At 41.3% G+C, this 20,970-nt stretch overlaps 2 protein-coding genes across 3 annotated transcripts; one reads left to right on the top strand and one right to left on the bottom strand.

The window, feature by feature from the left end:
• Nucleotides 1-3,662: 3,662 nt before the first annotated feature.
• On the bottom strand, nucleotides 3,663-7,056 carry HINT1 (histidine triad nucleotide binding protein 1). The gene is made up of 3 exons (XM_040090595.2): nucleotides 6,903-7,056; nucleotides 4,760-4,864; nucleotides 3,663-3,998 (listed from the first exon to the last, which is right to left on the bottom strand). Exons 1-3 carry the CDS (start codon nucleotides 7,011-7,013, stop codon nucleotides 3,834-3,836), a joined length of 381 nt encoding a protein of 126 aa, XP_039946529.1. The 5' UTR covers nucleotides 7,014-7,056; the 3' UTR covers nucleotides 3,663-3,833.
• A 4,403-nt stretch (nucleotides 7,057-11,459) lies between these two features.
• On the top strand, nucleotides 11,460-20,018 carry LYRM7 (LYR motif containing 7). 2 transcript variants are annotated; one of them, XM_040090950.2, is made up of 5 exons: nucleotides 11,460-11,517; nucleotides 13,490-13,562; nucleotides 14,358-14,428; nucleotides 16,951-17,032; nucleotides 19,486-20,018. In XM_040090950.2, exons 1-5 carry the CDS (start codon nucleotides 11,500-11,502, stop codon nucleotides 19,560-19,562), a joined length of 321 nt encoding a protein of 106 aa, XP_039946884.1. In that variant the 5' UTR covers nucleotides 11,460-11,499; the 3' UTR covers nucleotides 19,563-20,018. The 2 variants fall into 2 exon arrangements, with proteins under 2 accessions (XP_039946884.1, XP_058280166.1); XM_058424183.1 differs by lacking the exon at nucleotides 11,460-11,517 and adding an exon at nucleotides 11,653-12,342.
• The last annotated feature ends 952 nt before the right edge of the window (nucleotides 20,019-20,970 follow it).

The raw sequence follows: 20,970 nt of genomic DNA, 5'->3' as shown, positions 1-20,970 counted from the left end.
TCCTGTTCAACCCTGTCCAAGAGTCAGCTCTTTGCTGCCAGCGTCGTGAAGACATCAAGTCCTATCGCCAGTGTGGGGGAGCCAAGGCCCCTCAGGGAGGAGGTTGCCTGCCCTGCTCGCAGCCCTGACCTCACATGTGTTAGCTGCAGTGTAAAGGCTGAGCTAGCCTGCAATCAGCACCTTTCTGGTGTGTGCAAAGACACTGCAACAACGAAGTACTACTTCAAACTCAGTAGCTGACATTTTAAAAACTGCCATAAATTTCACACATACAATGTAGCTCTCTCTCTCAAACAGTCAAGTTGTCTCTGATTAAGAGATATAACAGTGGTATTGTCTGGAAGATTAGTCACAAATTCCACCAGAGACCACTCCAGCTTACAGTAATAATGCAGTCTTCCTGAAATGACAAGCTACATTAAAACTCCCCATTGCTTCCAAACATACTCGGCTCCATTCCTATCTCCAATAAACTGGTACAACTTCCTGATACCTCAGGGAGTTTAATGATTGATGTTGCCCAGCTCAATTATTCCATTAAGTGGATACATGTTGTAATGCATTAATTGGGTTTATATTTCATCAAATTGTAAGGTTTTTTCTATGTATCTGTCCTATGATCTGTCCTTGCCCATCACTGCCCATCCCCCACACTGAAATGCAACCCAACCCTGTTCCCCTCCCACTTCTCTGTTATTGGGTGATGTCTTTTCCCAGCCTCTGGACCCTGCCCCCTGGGGAAAAAGGCCCCGAAAGGGGAGTGGCGAGCTCTCTCTGGCACCGGTGAGCCACCGGGACAGCTCCAGCCAAGCAGGGCAGGACTCGAGAATAAAAGCTGTAATATCCCACCCGGTGAAAGAGAGCACACTCTTTTACTTTTGCCGTCGGCAGTCGTCTAGTCTCTTGGGGAAAAACTACAGATACAGATTATACATTAGCCTGTACTTCAGTCTGAGTTGCGACCTTCGCCCATGAAGATTCTATAAAGGTGAAATCCTTGGATTGCTCACAGTTGTTTTTCCATGTAACATTTGACTGCTTCAAAGAAGATCTTCCACTGGGTGTTTCAGATCTATAACTTACATAGAAAAAAGGATATGTAGTGTAACTCTACTTGCTTATGTCCACTGCCCCAGTTTTTACTAAGATGAAGTTTGCTGTCTCCCTGTGATGCAGTTAACACATCTCACCTTGTTCAGTGCCCTTAGATCACAGGACAGAGCAGCTATAATGGAATCATCACCTCGCCACAGAAGCAAACGCAATGGAAGCAGAAGAAAACTGGTGACAAGGAGAATGGTACGCCTTTTAGCAACAAACTGGCAAGGGGTTTTAAGAGGTAGAAGAGGTCAACTAATGCCCTGTTTTCCCACTTCCTACATACACAAATTAGGGAAAAAATTTCCTTCAATTTTGTTTTTCCCATATTGAGGGTACCACTGTCTGACAGGTCTCAGAACTACCCATCATTTGAGCATCAATCCAAAAGGTATTCATCTGAAACCTAAGCACAATTAAATTGGTTAGCAAGCTGCCCTCGTGGCTACCTTTGCAAGACTCATGGCTCCGCCCGCACTTGAAAATCTTCTTACCTTCCCAAAGCACATATATCTGCAAATACATCTCCAAGATTCCAAGTAAAGCAACAGAAGTTTTACTGGGTTACTTTCATACAGGGTTCAGCAGAGAAAACTTCACCAGCCATGCTTCAAATCACATATGCCAGTGTTGGTAAAAAGGACACACATAAAGCAGAAATTAGGGAAGTCAAAGCAGTACACACGCATCACATGCCCTTTCCCACATTTGGATGCCAACAGTTCATCTCACTATCCCTTAAGGGAGTTCCTTGAATCTGCTCTGATTGCCAGTTTCCCAGCCAGAAACCTTTACTGCAGCCCCACTGTCTGCTAGTGATACTTCATTCTTGTGATATGCATTCAGCTTCTCCTCAGGGATGCTGTACCTCTGGAGGTTGCGGGCTTTTCTTTTTCACTTTTACACAAGTTACACAGGAGAAGAGCCATTATGCCACCACTACAGAAACTCCTGTTTATTACTCAGCTATAGACCATCTTCCTTCAGAAACACTAGCTGATTTTCCTGTTTAAGTCATGTCTTAGGGTAAAACTCTGAAAGCTCAGAACATTCTGAAGTACTAAGAGTATTTTCTGGTTGAGTGAACTCAAATAGGTTTATCAAACTTGCTAGTTTTATCTGGACAGAAAATACAATTCATTGCTTTTACCTGTACACTCTTTACACATACTCCCACATTTCTTTAACACTTCCAATGTTCACAAGTAACGAGCTTTTATCAAGGCATCTGAAGCTTTTAGGTATCTTTCATCATAAAAACTAGTTAGTTGTTGTCGGGGGCTCCTTTTTAGGAGCTTAAATTCCCCGGCATTCAGGTGGTTTTAGAGTTCTGGCCCTCTGCAAAGCTCTGTGCCAAACGCAGGAAAAGACGGAGTCTTCAAGGTTACATGCTTCGTTTATTAGTTCTTATCTTACAATTTTCTCAGTGTCCAAAAGATGTTTGCCACGGCTCGGACATCTGGTGACTCCCCCCGTCTCTGGGCTGTCCTTATATTTTATACTAATTGCTACGTATTCTTTATTTACTATTTATTACCAATGTCTATCACTATTACTAAAAAGGTCATCTTTACTCTGACCCAATCCTCACTAACTACTTTGTGCCAACGTCACTGCAGAAATGGAGTGAGGGAACAAGAAGGAAGAAGAAAGAGACAACGCCCTAAATTCTCCATCTTGCCCCATTCACTTCAATGCCAAAAATCCCAAACTCACTGTTTTTTCACCCTGTGATATACTAAACTACTATTTTTACACTCTTGTGGCCTGCAATGCTTCCTGCAGTGCAAGAAGCCTCTCCCATGGACTGAAATCAAATCCAGTGTCTCTCTGAGCTCTGGGCTCTGGGCTGGGGTCCCAGACCCCCCTGCCCAGGTCCCTGACCCTCCAGGGCAACCAAAGGAATGCCCTGGACTCCAACAAGTTGTGACTTAATTTTAACAGAAAGAACCACTGTTCTACATTTACACTGGCAGATACACAGATGTGTATGAACTCTGACTTCAAGAAAATTTATTGTCTTGGAGATCTGATGACTGTGTTGTATGAACTGTGTTGACTGTGATGACTGTGTTGTAAGGAGCAACACAGAGAGAGTCTATATTAATGAAAGAGAAGATTTTGCTCACTAAAATCTGGAATCTAAAAGATATATACTTGTGCTATGGAACTATAGCAGCTCCTATAAGATTAAGACTATCATTTTACCCATTCTCACTGGAAAAATGAAACCTTAGAATGTCTGTTCCCAACCTACTGCACTGTACTGACACAGCCCTTGCACATCATGTTTGGAATTTCACTTTCTAAAAATGTTTCAGCAGCAGCCTACACTGGCTTTACAAATATTTACGTACCACATTCAAAAAGCTTAGAATATTTCTTCCCAGGAGACATGAAAGTCTGGTAAGTGGTTGCCTTTGGGTTTTGAATGCCTCGGCAACTCAGTGCCTTACAGAAGACTGGTTAGCAGACCAAAACATGTTTCATGCTTTAAACTCCAGAAAACATAATTTTAACTTCAGAAGTGTTTCTATCAGTAAGGTACACCAGACAGAGACAACTCCCACATGCTTAATCTTTATTGTGCGAATGTTGTTCAGAGCATTTATTACCCTCTGTAAACACACATTAATAAAAAAATACACTAACAGTGGCTAGATTGATGGACAACATATTATATCTATTTGGTGGTAACTTGTATGCATGCAGTTAACACCTGTGGTGTAGAAATACTAGCCAGGAGGCCAGCCCAACTGGCGACCACCCAGAACGTGGAGATGTACGTGATAGACAGACTGCCCACCCTCAGGCCCTTCATTCACAACCATCCGGAATCCATTGGTCAGGCCCAGGTTAGCAGCACACTTCTTGCCAACAATCATTAAATGCCCGAGAAGCTGGAGGAGAAAGGAAAAAAAAAAAGGGGGGGGGAAAAAAAAAAATATATATATATATATACACATACACACAAAACACACAAGAAAGGGGAAAGGGAAGGAAGGGAAGCAATGAGAGCAGAGAACCAATAAGCCAGTAAGTTAATTCTCAGAAATTCAGCCACTCTCTTCAAATTTTTTTCTGCCTGCAACTGACACTTTTCAAGAAAACCTGTAACGACTGGCTATGCGTAACATAGGGGGAAAACAGAACTATTGATTTTTTTCAAGCCAGGCTGTCACAGACTACAAAAAGTGTCACAGAAGCTAAATTTACCTTATGGTTAAAGCCCCCACTACTTCTTCAGACAACACGTATCATTCTGGTGGAAAAGAAACTTTATCTTACCATGTAAAGTTTACAAAATCTTTGAGCTTGATGGTTTCAGTTACAAATTAAATACTCAGCAACTCTCAGCTAATTTTCCTTTTCTTCACCTCTGACCTGCTAAAAACCCCCAAGCCCACATTAGAATAATGACTATTACATGCAAACGCTGAAAACAGGCATCAGGATTATAAGACAACAAATATCAATTCATTTTGCTTTCTCTAACTTTACTGGAAAACCTTAATTCCATTATCTTTTTAAGCTAGAAGACAAGGATTATAGTACTGGAAAACTACTTTGCCCCTTTGAAATGTCAAGAGGGAAAGGGGGACAGTAATGAGAAGTAATGAGAAGCACAGTTTGGTGTACAGAAAACCTTTAGAATACTTACAGATTCATCAGAATCTTCTGCTTCAGACAACCGGACAATTGGCTTCTTAGGGATCACTAAGAAATGTGTTGGAGCTTGGGGTGAAATATCATGGAACGCGAGGCACTGCAGCAACAGGAAAAAGATAAAACATAATTTGCTTCAGAGGAAGGTAAAAGTTTCAGTAAATCAATATGCCCCACTAAATACATCAGCAGACTACCAGCTACTCCAAACATAAGCAGAGATGTTAAGTTTTCTTGAGTGATATATTACTCTACAACTGTTAACTTCTAAACACAAAACACTACTTATCAAGACTGGCTGAAAACAATCACTGCTCTGTAAATACTGTTTAAAAGCTACAGTCTTCACAGCAAAGCAATATGCAATCAGGTTCAAGATTTATTATTGCAACATACACATTACAACTAGTAGAGCTGTTGGCATGCACACCTATAAAAAGTACATTTAAGCTTATTTATTTTTTTTATTAACACCGTGTTTCATAAAACAAATGGCAAGGAGGTTCTAATCATCTTCCAGTTTGCCTGAATACTTTCTTGGTCAAAGACAGCAAGGCAATTCCAAAGGTCCTTTAGTTATGTGATCAAGGCCGTATTAAATGTCCATTCTCAACACCACAAAGTATTTCAGAAGTAATGCATTAACGCTGGCTTTGCTTCAGACATTCTCAAATTGAGAGAAAGGCTCAATTTTGAAATTGAGAGAAAGGCTTTTTAAACAAGAACATCTGTCGGTAGTGATTAGCTGAATCTTGACTAAATACCAAAATTACAACAAATCACACACTGCATGCATCACGTAAATCTCAAATTAGGAACTGCCACCAGGCAAGAGAAAATGAAGTCATGCCATTTGTACAAATGGCTAATTTAAGGAGCAAAAGATTGGAGGTAGATAGTTTCCTATGGTACAGAAAGCAGAAGTAGCATAAAAGAAAAAGCATCACCACAGAAATTCATGAGTGCATGGGAAACCAAATTTCATTTCAGCAAGTTTAGATTCAACTGGAGAAACAGTGATAAGGCAAAATTCCACACAGACTTTGGACTTTTCAGTATTTCCCTTTCTCTGAAGGTCAATCACTGATTAATGGCTTTCCTTACCCTTCTCCTTTTAACACTTCCAGCCACCTCTGAAAAGACCTCCATAAAGTCAACAGAATTAATTGAAGATCACCCACCAGACAACTGAAATCTAGATGTTCTACATTTCTGTGCACTCTGGAGTAAAAATCAAGTGAGGCACTGCAGGTAACGACTCTTCCAGAAAACACACCACACAAATGGCTGTCAAAGTGGGTAATATGCTCAGTGAAGTCACTGGCCTGATTCCTAATCAAGCAGTTCTCAGCTTACTCTGCTGCAGCCGTTGCAGCTGAAGAAAAAACTCACCCTGGTTTGAGCCGGGGAAAGAAAGAACACACACCTTCATAAACACACCTTTATATAAACACAGAACAGTAACATAAGCATGACTTTCAGAAAACAGTGAACATTTCCAGTATTCTTCAGAGCAGATGGCAACTGCAACAATTCTGCCATCTATTAAGAAAACCGTTTCAAGCTATGCATGATTTTTAAGCACATAAATCTGACAAACTGCATTCTTACACCGAGTCTGTATTGTACACTGAGAATAATCTCTTTTTTAAAAAAGTAAAAGCCCCTGTTAATAGGTTTCCTGTAATTAAATCTGAAGGGCAGGGGGGAAAAAGTGCCGGACATCTTATACTAAATATTAGCTAGTGTACATTTTGGGAATAACCGCCGCATTTCTTCTAAAGCTAATTATTTCATTCCGGTCCTAACATGCTGTGATGCACCAGCAATCCCTCTCGGAAGTTCACTCCAAAGCCCAGCAAGGCAGAGCTGCATAACCTCTGTAAGGCTATTGAGAGGAACACCGGGACCTGCAAAAGCAGCCAGTCGTGGTGCTCTGCTCGGAACCCGCAAGGAGGCTGCCTGCGTGTGGTAAAGGTTTCTACCTCCTAGACCAGCTGTGAGAACCCTCGACCCTTGGCAAGGAGTCCAATGCAGCTCCAGGGACAGTGCAGGGAGGCGCGGGAGCGCTCCGTCCGCCTGTCCCACCGCGTTCTCGAGCGCCTCCGCGGCGCCCCCGGCCCCTGCACAGCCCGCACCTGCTCGTCCTCGTAGATGATGTTGGCGGGGATCTCCTTGCGGATGATCTTCCCGAAGATGGTGTCCCCGCCGGGACGCGCCGCCTGCGCCTTGCTGATCTCGTCAGCCATGGCGGCGGCTCCCGCCGGCCCTCAGCCCCGCCTTCCTCCTCCGCCAGGCTCCCCCCGCGCTCATTGGGCCAACACTGGCAGCTGGCCGTGCCCGCCCAGCTGATTGGCGATGTAACCTGTCATTGATCCGATGGTCCCGCCCATCGCACGGGAGGGCCCTCGCCGACCCGGGAGTCGCGGAGGGATCCGGGGGGAGGAAGTGTTGCAGCCTCCGCGTAGGGATCAACGCTGCGAAGTGACACCGAATTCTGCAGAGGTAGTGCAGTCCCGGGAGAGGTTGCTGTTGGCAGAAGTATTGCTTATCAAATCCAACCCAGATATCTGTGTGGTTTCTTGGGACAAGCTCCTGCAGACTGCACCAGGCTGGGCTGCCGTTAGCTTTTCCATCAAAGTTTGCAGGTGTTTGGTGCTCCTGGAATCAGTATCCTGCATAGGGGTAATTGATGTGCCAGCCCTTCTGCACGTAAGTAATTTCGTATCCATGAAACAAACTAATCAGTATGGCCAAGCAATAATTCACAGAGGGCGACACGAAGTTACATAGCTATACATCTAGTTGTAAATGCCTTTTTTTATATATCTATGTCACCAGTCATGACATAGTGCAAGAAATAAATTCCTAAGATATGAGCTCTTAGTTACTGGTAAAAGTTACTGTTCTAAGTTTAATAGTTCATAAGCAAAAACTTGTTCGTTTGTACCCCTATTCCCTACTCTCTACTCTATGCCCGTACTCCCTTTCCATCGAGCATCACCATCTCTGCTCCCAAGAGACTCTGTGCCCAAGTCCAAATCCACATGCAAATTAAGATACACTTGGCACAAAAGACCCCCAGAGACGACGAGCCACCAGATAATTGAGGACTGGAAATAACAACTCTAGCCCGGCAAAACAGTATGGAACCTCAGATCATTAATTAGAGCCAGCCTTGTGTCATCACCCTGACCCTGGTAGTTCTTGACCAGAAGTACACCCCCTAGACTTCAAGCCATTATGGTCTTCCCTGGAGCTCTTTTGAGGGCAGAAGTCCCCGTTCTGCCCAGTGGCAAAACTGAACCACCTCCTTTTTCGCGTTGTCTATCGGGAGTGGCGGTGTGCACAACCTCTCGAGTTCCCCCCCACCCCGAGCTGTCCTTGATAAAGGCCTTTAAAAAGGAGCTGGTCTCCTGGCCCATTTGTAACAATAGGAGAATTGAAAAAGCAGGGGAAAATAAAAACAACACAAGCCTTAAAGAGTAACAACAAAGCTTCATTTTCATGCAGTTTAACAAGACCAAGTACGAGGTTCTGCACCTCGGTCGGGATGACCCCTACTATCCAACACAGGCTGGGAGATTGAGAACACTCTGCAGGAAGGACTTGGGGTGTTGGTGGGTGAGAAGCTGGACATGACCCAGCCATGGGCACTCCCAGCCCAGAAAGCCAAACGTGTCATGGGCTGCATCCAAAGCAGCGTGGGCAGCAGGGGAGGGAGGGGATTCTGCCCCTCTGGTCTGCTCTGGTGAGACCTCACCTAGAACCCTGCATCCAGCTCTGGGGTCCCAGCACAGGAAGGACATGGAACTGTTGGAGCGAGTCCAGAGGAGGTACACCAAGATGATCAGAGTGACAGAGCATCTTTTCTATGAGGACAGGCTGAGAGAATTGAAATTGTTCACCCTTGAAAAGAGTTGAGAATGACGTAATGGCCACCTTGCAGTACCTGAAGGCAGCCTACAGGAAAGATGGAGAGAAGCTTTTTACAAGGGCATGTAGTGATAGGACAAGGAGGAATAGCTTTAAACTGCAAGATTGGAGGCTTAAATTGGATGTGAGGAAGATACTCTTTGCTGTGAACATGGTGAGGCACTGGAACAGGCTGCCCAGAGAACTTGTGGGTGCTCCTTCCCATTAGAGTGTTCAAGGCCAGGCTGGATGGAACTCTGAGCAACCTTGTCTAGTGAAACGTGCCCCTACCCGTCAAAGGGGTATGGGAACTAGATGACCTTTAATGTCTCTTCCAACCCAGACCATTCCAGATTCCATGATTTTCTAAACTTCGCAAATAAAATAGATCGATTTCCCTGGAGATTTGTCTAGGAGGATATTAATATAGACATTTACATGTATTATCTCTAGACAAATATGTTACAGGAAAGCATTCTGGAGGGAAGCAGGGAACAAATACTGCTAAGTGGCTTAAACCTAAAATGGTTCTGCAGCTGATTACCTGAACATGTTATAAAAAGAGCAGAAATTGTCATATATTTCTGGTAGCAACTCTGAAATAGTTTATCATGACATACCCTAAAAAAACCTCTGATAAAACACATTAAACAATGAAATTTTATTCTCTTCCTTTGATGATGGTTCTGGATTAAGCTAATTTGACAGCTGTATATCCTACAGGTGGTATTGGACTTTTATGACCATTAAAAAAAGTGCTTCAGGGAAAAAAATTCTTTAAATTATATTGTTGTCTAACCATGGTTATTCAGCAAATATATGATTCATTTTATTCCTCCTGTTTTCAAAGGGTCTAATTCATTCATTCACATCTGCAATAATTATTCTTGGAAATATATTATGAATAAACATCTCTTCTGCTAACAGATCAAGTTTCTTTGTGAGTAACATAGTTTAAAAAAAGTATTCAATAGACGTTTACAAGTAAGAATAATGAAAATATTAAAATTATTAACAGTTTAGTGTTCCCATATTTCAATTAGCTTAGAATGTAATTGCAGTTAAATGGTTAAACAGACTCTGTATTGAAGCTAGAGGTCTAGTGAGCAATAAAGCTGATTACACAGAAAATCCTTATGCTGCCTTTAGCTAATGCTGAATGATGTATTAGCCACAAGCTTGTTTTGATGTATAAGCTTGTTTGTTTTTCAGGAGAATGGCAATTCAGTTTTACAGATGCACCAGGCATGGCCGTCATGTGACCAGGCCAAGGCTGGGCTGGTCAGGGTGTAAGGCAAGCCAGGGCTGTGGGGAACTTGATGTGAGCAGCCAATGTAGTGACCAGACTAGGGAGGAGAAATTACTGAACAGAAAAAAAAAAGCCTGTTGGAAAACACCAGCAGAAAAAAAAAGCCTGCCAGCTTGGCAGCTTTGATCCTGCAAACCAAAAGTGGCCTTGAAAAGTGCAGCTGGCCCCTTCTAGGTATAGCTGGGTAACTAGAAACTGGAGAGGTCCTGAAATGCTACTGATAAGCACAGAAACAAGGAACTGTAACTGCAGCTTTTCTTCTGAAGTGGTGAAAAAATGGACTGGGAAAAAAGGCAGCACCCCTGATAAGGAAGGCTTCTGAACTGCTGTTGCCTGTTCTAACTGCAAGAGCAAGGAAACTTGATTTGAAGCAGCAGCAAACATCATCATTTACTGGCTGTTCTAGGTGTTGCACAGAAACTAATGGCTGTCCATTTACCCATTTGAAACAATTATATTTTTGTTCACAAGAAAGAGTAGAACACCCTGGTCTTTGTGCTGCCCTGGGCAGTGATCTGCAGACTCTGGCAGGGTGCTGGACAGGGACCAGACTCTCATCCCCACTGCAGCTTCCCTTGGAGGGCAGGGATCTCGGGGCCACTGACAGCTTCAGTGGACCAAGGAGCCTGTGGGCAGCACTGCCTGCCTGCTATGGGCCCTCTTCAGCTAGCTCCTCCTGCCAGCCCTGGCGTACCAAGGATTGGCAGTGTTTGGATAGCCAAGAAGGCCAGTGGGATCCTGGGGTGCATTAGGAGGAGCATTGCCTGCAGGTCGAGGGAGGTGATCCTGCTCCTCTACTCAGCCGTGGTGAGGCACACCTTGAGTGCTGTGTCCAGTTCTGGGCTCCTCTGAACTCCCAAGATACGGAGCTCCTGGAGCGGGTCTACCAGAGGACAGTGAAGATACGATTGGAGCATCCCTCTTTCGAGGAAAGGCTGAGGGAGCTGGGCCTGATCAGCTTAGAAACAACTGAGAGGGGACCCCATCAATGTCTGTCAGTATCTGAAGGGAGGTTATCAGAGGATGGAGTCAGACTCTTCTCAGTGGAGCCTAGCAACAGGCCAAGAGGCAATGGGAAGAAACCGATGCACAGGAAGTTTCTGTGAAGACGAGGAAAAATTTCTTTACTGTGCCGGGTGAGCGGGCACTGCAGCAGATTGTCCAGAGAGATTGTGGCGTCTTACCCAATGGGGGTAGAACTGTCTGGACACAATCCTGTGCCATGCGCACGGGGATATCACTGCCCGAGAAGGGACGTTAGACCAGATGATCCACTGTGGGCCGTTCCATGCTGAGCTGTGAGTCTCCCTTTCTGCGAGTCTGTGAAGGCCGCAGCAGCCCCGCCGGCCGTGGCAGCGGGAGGGGGGGGGACACAAAGGCCGCTCGGAACAGCGGCGGCTGGGGGCAGCGCACGGGCGACATTATTGGCGGCGCGGGGGGCGTGGCTCGTTCCTGGTCGTCACTTCCGTCGCGGCACTTCCGCCGGTGGGACGGTGCGGGCGGCGGGCGCCATGGGGAGTCGCGGCCAGGCGAGTGACACGCAGACACGCACGCATATTCTATCCGTGCTGGGAGAAGGGAGCTTTGTAGCTTTTGTAGAGCCAAAAGAAATAGAGTTTCAGGACAAGGACAAAAAACTAGGTAAAATAAAATAGCGGCTTGCAGGCAAAGGCCATTGTGGGAAAAGGAAGCGAGATGCGATAAACAGAGGTTAAAATAGGTCAAAAGCGCGTCTCGTGAGAGTAAGATAGGGGAAAAAAAGGACCTAGAAATTAATAAACCCTTCCATTACTACGGTGTAATGTCTTGTCGGTACCTCTTTGAGGAGTGTCTTGAAGCCTAGTTTGGGGAGTACAGTCGACAAGTATTCGCGGAGCTCTCTGTTAAAGCAGGTGACTGTAGTGGTCAGAGGTGTTTGCATTAATGTATCTTGATCAAGACCATCTAATACAGCTACTTGTGACTGGTGTGGTGAAAAGTTTCCAGGAGGGGGTTGCAGAAATTGAATGAGAGAATATCCTGTGTTCGAAGGGAACCACAAGAGTGATGGAGTCCGGCTCCTGGTCTTGCACGGGACCCTCTCCAGGAGTCATACCTTGAACCTGAGAGTTTTGCAAAACCCTCCTGAACTCTGTCAGGCTGGTGCTGTGACCACTTCCCTGAAGAGTGTGCTCCAGTGCCCAACTTCACCCAGCCCTCTGGGTGAAGAACTTTCTCCTGATACCCAGCCTAAGTATCCTCTGACACAGCTTCAGGCCATGCCCTTGGGTCCTGTCAGTGGATACCAGAGAGAAGATATCAGTGTCTGCCCTTCCTCTTCTCTCCTCGTGAGGAAGCTGTACACTGCTGTAAGGGTAGGAATATGCCTGAAAATGGCTCATCAAATTGTTCAAAATAACCATAAAAAACCCTCAGGTTTTACCATATATATGTTCAACATAAAACCGCTTGTAATATTAACTTGCCATTTCCAGAGATGTCATATATATTATGGCATAGAAAATTTTAGGTGATTGAAATATCTCCAAAAGAAGAAGTTTATTTGTTGTGTTTTGATTCTGTGAGTTTACTTTCCACAGATTCACCCATCTAGGGAATGGTGCAATTAAAGGCAAAATGGCTCTGTTCATTTGCTGAGTTTTTTCTGACTTATAATCCTGTGTATCTTCTATACCCTTCTAAAAAATATTTGGAATACTAGAAGAAGCTTCGAAAGGCATATTGTTATCAAGAAAATGTTTTTCTGATACTTGTCAGAGATTCTTTTCAGTCTGTGGCAAACACCAAAAAAGTCTCATAAGGACTTGAGGATTTCTCTAATTCATTACAGACTGTATGAATGATGAATCAAACCCACATGACTGTGAGCTGTGATTCTCAGGGGGTTTGCTTTTCATACATATTCAGGTTTGTCTTCTCTGCATTGTAAATCCTAACTTTCTGAGTGTTTTCTTTTACTGAAGTTTTCATTTGCTGACCTGGCAGTTGTATTTAAGGGAAGTATTTGCATTCGTTTTGCCACACCGTGTGTGGAAGATTTTTATGCGAGAGTACTTCAGCCATTTCTTTTTCTATCTTTTTCAATAGCTGGAGAATATTCACTGGTGTAACCTTGATAATGCCTTCAAGTAACTTGACTTCTAGAGTTATTGCACTTCTGTTGGGTCTGTTTGACATTGGCACAATAAATATTGCTTATGTCCATGTATTTTCAGGATTATATTCCCATCATGCCAAATAATTACTTAGGATTGTGGTGCCAGCATGTTAGGGTAATTTGAAATACCCAGACCTAAGATTCTGATGATGTCACATCTGCTTTGGTGGCAAGTGGAATCAGGAATTTAGGTAAAGCCTCTTAGATACTAATTCCACATCAAATTCTGTACTAAATGGAAAGAACATGAAATTTCAGCCAAAACATTTTCATTTGTAACATGTTCATTTTAACTAACATTCCTGCTAGCAAATAAGTTAATTCTATTGATGTTGTTTTGGCAGGTTTTGAAGCTTTTTAAGTTGTTACACAGAACACGGCAAGTAGTTTTTAAAAATGATACCAAAGCCCTTGAAGGTGAGATACTTGTTTTGTGTGGTGTGTGCTTGCTTACCTGTATTTCGTGGAAGTTTGTTCTCAGAATACAGAGAAAGAGAATTCTTAACATAATCTTTCTTCAAATTACACCCATACATTCAGGTAATAATTGGGAAAACTATTGTGTCCATAACCAGATAGCCTTTAATTTGTTGTTTGGGGGTTTTTTTTGCTTGTTTTGTGGTGTGGGTGTTGGGTTTTGGTTGGTTGGTTGGTTGGTTGGTTGGTGGGGTTTTTTTTTTGTGTGTGTGTGTGTGTGTGTCTGTGTGTGTTTTTGTTTTGTTTTTTTGTTTTGTTTTTTTGGTGTGGGTTTGGTTTTTTTTTTTTAAAAAAAAAAGTCCTTAGATTCAAGCACCCAACACATAGACACATATTTTGGACAGGAACCATCTCTATTTTTAAAATGTTCTTTATCTTCCTGGGAGATATTTTTCTGTATTTTCTTTCATTTTTTAACTTCTCTTCAGTCCAGCCAGAGCATGGTTAGCTGTACTGATTAATTCTCTATGTATGGTTTTTCCTCAAGGGATTAATCCTGCTTTTTTACCTTATGTATGCAATTCAGAATGCTAAATTGGGAATCTTATTTTATTTGTATACTAGTCAGTTTAAAATGTGACATCGTGAATTACATGGAAATCTTACACTGAAATACTTTGATCAGAGTGCCCCACAAAGGTGCCATAAAGGACTTAAGGTTCTTAACTTCGGGGCAGCAACGAATTCAAAATACAATTTTTGTTCACACTTTAGTTTCTTGTTTACTTTATTTAGCTGCAAGACAAAAGATAAATGAAGAATTCAGAAATAACCGAGATGAGACATCTGAAGAGAAGATTAGTGAGGTATTTTCTTGCTTTCTGTTGTTTGGAGTGTTTTTCCACTTTACGTAAGAGTATTTAGAAATGGATTTGTTATTTAAAGGATCTCTGAACCACTGTAAACACAGTGATTGAGACATCATGAAAGACAGTTTGGTTTAGAAAGGCTTCTACATGGATCTTTTTTATAACTATATAGATGCATCCAGTGGTATTAATATTGTGTTACTGAATTTTGTACATACAAAAATACTTAAGTAGAGAGTGTATTCTGATACTTCAATGTGATTATTTTGAAGTTTGTAATAAAAATAGGGGAAATGTTTAAAGTTGCAATTTTCATATAAATATTTTATGCTTTGCTCATAATATCTTTCTGTTTTGTGGTCACTTAAATGTACCTGATCATTGTTGTGTAGGCAAACAGAAACAAACAGAGAAATTAAGCAATCTGTTCAGTTACTAGCAGATCACAAATGAGTCAGCATCTTTGTGGAAGGCAAAACCCAGCAAAATTATTATGATTGATTGTTGTGTAGTATAGTTATAGTCTATATTAATTATACTATAGGGATTTTTTTTGCTTCTTTCCTCATCATGTATTAAAAGTAGACCATTCTGTTAACTCACTGTTACTTACCTTTGCTCAATTGTCAGCTTAACACTTTTTACTGAATTATTTTTTTCTGAAAGTTACTGTGAACTGAAATGAAACTTATTTATTTTAGTTATTAACGTCCATACAGAATAAATTAACTTAGTCCTTGTCATTTAGCCTTTCATCAGACTGTACACTGTCACTGGGCGCTGGTTGGAAGAAAGTGACTACATCTGTCCCTTGAAGAAATAAAATGTAAACCTTTTCCTCATACCAGCCACTGAACACTAACATAAATAGTTCTGACCATTTAGTTCTTCAATTTCAGCTTATTATCAGCCTCCTGTAATAATACTCAGTGTTTGTATTACCACTGTCTGATCAGCTATATTATGTGTTCAGGGTTTTTGGGGGGTTTTTTGGGTTTTTTTAATAGATGTACAAAACAAAAAAAAAATTTGCTGCAATACTGAAATCTGTATTTGTTTTGTAGGCAATGTACAAAATACACATATGTGACTTTTTAATGCGGGTTAGTTGATACTTGATTGACTGTGTCAGTGAAAGAAATAGGAGACCTCCATCCCAGCTACACACTCCTGGAACATCACAGAAGCTGTCATATTTATTATATGTAAACACTGAATAGACTTGGTTGCAGGGGAACTGAATCAAGTTTTATACAGGACTTGAGAAAGTTTGGGCACTTGCTTGCATTAATGTGGTCCTGTTAGTGTTCTGCTTTGGACAGCAACTGAAAAATGGAATATTGACCAGCCAGAATAGAAAGCTACAGTGTATTCTAGTATAACAAGAAGTATTTTTATCTATATGTACTTGTACATGTCAAGCTTGCAGTGACATAAGGAGATCAAGGTAACTGTCTACAGTGAGAATGGGAAATGTGGTAGCTGAATATAATGCACCAGTTTTAGTTCAGATCAGGAGTGCACTTATGAAGTTACCTTGGTTATTTCCACTACCTGTGATTTGTCTTGTTTTGTAAAGTGTCAGAGCAACTAGCAGAATTCCCTTAAGGTCAATCTGAAGAAGAAGCTATGCTTCAGGAGCATGCAGCCTGACTGCTAATGGGCTTTCAGCTGGGGGAACTGGGGGATACGTTCTCCAAGCCCTTAAACTGGAAGAGCATGAGAAGAAGTGCAGTGTAGATGTCAAGTATTGAGCTCTAGCCTTTGTGAAGATCTACTTCTGTTGGTACATGCCTCTTCCTAGTGTGAGCATGTCTCCTGAAATGTCTCACTTGAGCTATTTCATTTATCTCTGACACAGCTATCATGCAAACAAGTATTAGAGTTCTCTTAATGGCTCAGCAAAGCTAGCAAGGGTGCTTCAGCTTATCCTCTTAGAGAAGGAATTCTAAGCCTTTTGCCAAGTACTGGTACCTCAGGTAGTCTTTAGGTAGTGTATTGTTTCTTCACAGTCTTCTATGAAACCTCAGCATTCTTAATTCTTGTCATGTTTTGCCCTTGTGTTTGTCTCCTTATTTCAGTGGTGTTGAAAGTAGTAGTACTTTATTCAGTAGTAGTGTTGAAAGAGTGAGATTGCTCTTTCACTAAGGGAAGTCAAATGTTAATGGGCTGTGAGTGAGTGTCTTTGGTCATTGGAAACTAGTTAATTGGTTTTGTAGTTGCATTTAACCTTATTCTTTTGCAGTTTTAATGGGGTACGTAGATGTACGTACTGCTGTATGTTACTGAGCCAGTGTCCCTCACTACGTGCTCCATGTGAAGGTCACTTACATAACAATCTGTAAGTTATTCTGGGATCCCCAAGGCAAAAGCAATGGGTACATAGTACATGAGTGACTGAGTAGTACAACCTAATGACTATTATTTGAATAGTTGTCTAGTATGGAAAGTATCTTCAGAAACAGTCACGTGTCATTTAAATTACTCTGTTGTTCCTCTCTTCTTATTCCTTATACTAGCTCCTGAAAATAGCTTCAGATGTTGAAGTGATTCTCAGAACTTCTGTTATTCAGGCGGTTCACACAGATTCTGACAAAATAGGTGAGTAAGACTACATGCTAAAAAGATACTTAAATATGTTATAGTTTAGTAAATATATACAGAATTTCAAAATAAGGGAAGGAATAGTGAGGCAAATAGGCTGCCTGTTATTCTCTGCCGAAATTCTTAATGTAAGCTATTCATTAATGTCACTACCTAGGACAGGTGGAGGTTTCAAAGGTACAGAGTTTCCATACAGATGTTTTGAGGTATGGATGCTGGTAGAAAAGAGGCAGTGATTACTTTTAAAGCCCTAACTAGCTTTTACTAGCTATAACTATTAGGAAGGTCAGCAATTAGCTAGTCAGCATGCATGTACAGGGTAGTCAGTCAGCATATGTCTAAAGTCAGTAGCCACAGCACCTCTCTGTAGGTGCTTCCTCTGCCAATAGGGAGCAGCTGCCTGAGGAGCATTAGCAAGTGCAGTATGTACACTGACCATAGAATAACTTTTTCTTTGAGGATTGAGTGTTCATTTCCAAAGTTTTTTTCCAGCAATTTCAGTTTCAGGTTATGCTGTGTGAGATTTGTGACACAATGATTGCCTCGATGCAAAGTCTATTAAAATTCTGAAATCCTGATTCCTGGTTTAGAAGTTCTTTTATCTTGCAGTCCAAAAGAGAAGCAGTAGTTAGGCTCAGCATACAGCTGTGTGGTAGAGAATACAGGAAATCTTCAGCTGTGTATGCTGTTTCCTTCTACTTCCGTTAGTGTTGTATGTAAAGTTTTGTACCAATTTTCAATTTTAGGTTTGGTAAAACATTTAACTTTAAAACAGCAGTTATGATCCAGGCCAAAGATAAGTCTGGACCGGTGTCAAGTCTTTCACAGTGATTCCAGACAGGTAACAGTTGAAGAATAGGAATAGACAGTGAATTTGCACCTCTTTCAGCTGTTCACACTGGCAGCACTTCCTGAGTCAGGGATGTTTTCTGGTTTAATTACCTTCAAATTATCTTCTCTTCAATTACTTTTCATTTTCACCAAGCTGTTCATGATTTTTTAAGTCCTTTATTACCTCCTTTTTGTTTACTTCCCCCTTGAAACAGCTCTCAGGAACAACAGGTGATTATTCTTGCTATTCACTGCACACTATGGGCAAGGAGGCATTTATATACACAATATGGCACAATATGGCACAATAATGTTTTCTCTTTTATTTTCAACTAGATTCCTGCTAATAGTCACCGCTAATTCTAAATTTAATTTTTGGCTGCCAAGCCAAAATACGTGTTATGTATTTATTTTTACAAAATTACTCACTTACAAATATACTCATTACTCATTAAACTCATCAGAGCGGTCATATTCAGTTTTGAATTTATCACTTACTTTGTAAAGTTAGTATTTTTCTTGACCTGTGTGCACTGCATATTTCTAGGTGTAATTTTGTCCATCAATTTATTCAGTCAAGTCTTAACCATGTCTTGCTATTTTTCACAGTAAGACATTTTTAATGAAATTGTTTAGGATGGTATAATTAAAAACCTTTTTTTCACAGGTTACTTACAAATATGTTGAACAGTGAAATGCCAACAAAAATATCTGTAGAACTCCACATTTGACATCACTTCAGTGGACGACCTGATAATTTATTGTTCACATCTTACAGTTTATCCAGTGATTTATCCGTGCAAGATTCCTGTCATAATAAGGCTGTTGTTTTATAAAAGCATTGACTGAGGGGCTTTCAGGAATCCAAACATCTTGTGGTAACCTCTGAAGCGCCATTCAGAGAACTCCAGCAGGGACTGTAAGGCAGAACTTTCCTTGCAAAAGCCACATGGATTCATGTTGAGATACTAGCTTGTGTTCTAATCCTGTGCGAGTGTGTTGTGATGGGTTTAGGACTGCCAGGTGTATCAGCAACAGGAGGAAGAGAAAACGTGGGACTGCCGCTGAACAGGACAGGGGACTTGGTAATGAAGGACACAATAATCAGTTTTGTGACAATATAGTAGCAGTAGCTTTCACTAGGTGCTTTCTTTTCCTGTTGGCCTTTAAAATAGGTATGACAAGGTAAATATTACAGGTTCGATTCCAAGACTTGAGGGAGAGAGCTAAGTCAAAGCGAGTATTCCTTTGTGAAGCTGTTGAAGTAAGCATAATATATTCAGGCTTGGAAAAAATGTCATTCACCCCCCTGCTAAAAGTTACTGCAAAACTTTATAAATTTTTATGGCTTCTTAATATCAAAATTTTCAATGCTTATAAAAGGAGATGGGAGAACATTATTGTGACCAGCTGAAAGTCAAATCTTAGTGTGATTTTGTTTTAGGTAGATATCATGATACTACTTGTACACTTACCAGAAGTTCGGATCCTCATTTTAGTAGTGAATTTTGTAGTGAATTTTGCTTGTAAATGCAAAAACACCTTTAGAATTTGAAATAGTATTTTCCATAAGATTATAGTCTTATTGTTTTTTGGGTTTTTTTTTTTTTCTATTTCAGTACTCATACCCAGGAAAGATCTGCTACAGGACAACACTCCTTACTTAGATAAACCAACAAAAAAGCAAGAATCCTGAGGAAGTATTGTTAAGAGGAAAAAAGCGACTGAAATCAACTCACTGATTCTATTGAGTGCTGGGATATCATCATGCACTTGTTCTGTGGAAGATAGTAATACTTTCACAGAACTTAAAAGTACACTGCTGAATTGTGTTACTTCAGCCAGAATTTTTTCTGATTATGACAGCTATCAGACAGAGATTGTTTCCCACCAAGCCAGAGTTTTTCAAAGCTATATAAAAATTAAATGGAGTACTTAATACATATAATATTTATTTTTAAGTTTATTGGCAATCATAGGCTTCTTTGAAGTAATGAAAAATCATCTTATGGCATTTAATGTTAAATTTATGCTTTGTATCACAAGCATGATTTCTGAAGTTGTCGTTAATTGTACACTAGTATACTGTGATACTCTCTGTTTGAGAGAGTTCTTAAAGGTTTATCTGAATAAATTATTTGTGTTTTACAGATGGTAGAGCATGTCTAGTGGTTTTCTTCTCCCGAACACTCTGGAATGAGCAGGAATGTTAGGGTTTGCGTGCTCACATAACATCACAAGAGAACCCAGCCACAACATAACCTAAGGATGTTGGTTTAGATCATATGGTTTATGAATTTAATGCTTTGCATTTTAACTTGTAATCATTGAGTGACTGATACATTTTCCAGAGAAAAAGGCCTTGCTGTTTAGTTGCAAGTGAACTTGCCTAGAGTGAATATATGAGAAGTTTGATTAGTGAGCCCTAATCATTTGCATTTTTTTTTAAGGGAACTTCCTTGATTCTCGTGGAATTCATTGCAGTGGGTCTGTTCACTTGCATTTTAATTGGAAGGAGGTACAACTTCAGTGATATGTAGTATCTTTTCTTCATGAAATTGATAGCAGGCACTTCCCTAGGATCTAAGTACCTCACATGGGAGTGAGGTAGTCTGCTAATATGTCTCACCTTATGAGTCCCACTGTATCTGTTTATTTTCAGTCTCCAAGATGTCAGAATTGCAGATCAGTGTATGTATATGATTTGGCTTGACTGGCTGAGTAAACCACAAAACCAGTGCCTTCATCCAGTTACTTTCTCACAAAGCGTATCAGTGTGTCAAGTACTCCTTTCTTTAAAACTGTTGCCTCTGGCTATGATGGCCAGGGCAGGCAGCAGAAAATACAGCTGTCAGTAACCCTCTTTGAATTGCAGATACTGCACTGTAGCTAAAAGGCAGCAGGCACACGATGTGAGATAGAATGAAATTGCTGCAGTTCTTGCCATTTGTTGTATTCTAGTGGCTCCACTACAAAACAAATGTCTCTGTCTGTAGGGGATGTCCTGTTCTAAGCCCCCAGTATTGTCTACTTCCCTAAGGACAAGCTACATTCTGTCTGGTTTCCTATCCTCCTGCAGTCTGCCTACATTGACTTTTTTTCCC

This window comes from Hirundo rustica, chromosome Z (genome assembly GCF_015227805.2).
Source record: "Hirundo rustica isolate bHirRus1 chromosome Z, bHirRus1.pri.v3, whole genome shotgun sequence".
Taxonomy (NCBI): Eukaryota; Metazoa; Chordata; class Aves; order Passeriformes; family Hirundinidae; genus Hirundo; species Hirundo rustica.
This window is presented reverse-complemented; position numbering and strand designations above follow the sequence as displayed.

Excerpts from the sequence above, each read along its gene's own strand:
- HINT1 (XM_040090595.2), bottom strand. The coding sequence starts at position 7,013 with ATGGCTGACGAGATCAGCAAGGCGCAGGCGGCGCGTCCCGGCGGGGAC. Across the intron at positions 4,865-6,902 it reads TCATCTACGAGGACGAGCAG|TGCCTCGCGTTCCATGATAT; the intron begins GTGCGGGCTGTG and ends CTGTTGCTGCAG. Across the intron at positions 3,999-4,759 it reads CAGAAGATTCTGATGAATCT|CTTCTCGGGCATTTAATGAT; the intron begins GTAAGTATTCTA and ends TTTCTCCTCCAG.
- LYRM7 (XM_058424183.1), top strand. The coding sequence starts at position 11,995 with ATGAGAGAATATCCTGTGTTCGAAGGGAACCACAAGAGTGATGGAGTC. Across the intron at positions 14,429-16,950 it reads CTGAAGAGAAGATTAGTGAG|CTCCTGAAAATAGCTTCAGA; the intron begins GTATTTTCTTGC and ends TCCTTATACTAG. Across the intron at positions 17,033-19,485 it reads CACAGATTCTGACAAAATAG|TACTCATACCCAGGAAAGAT; the intron begins GTGAGTAAGACT and ends TTTCTATTTCAG.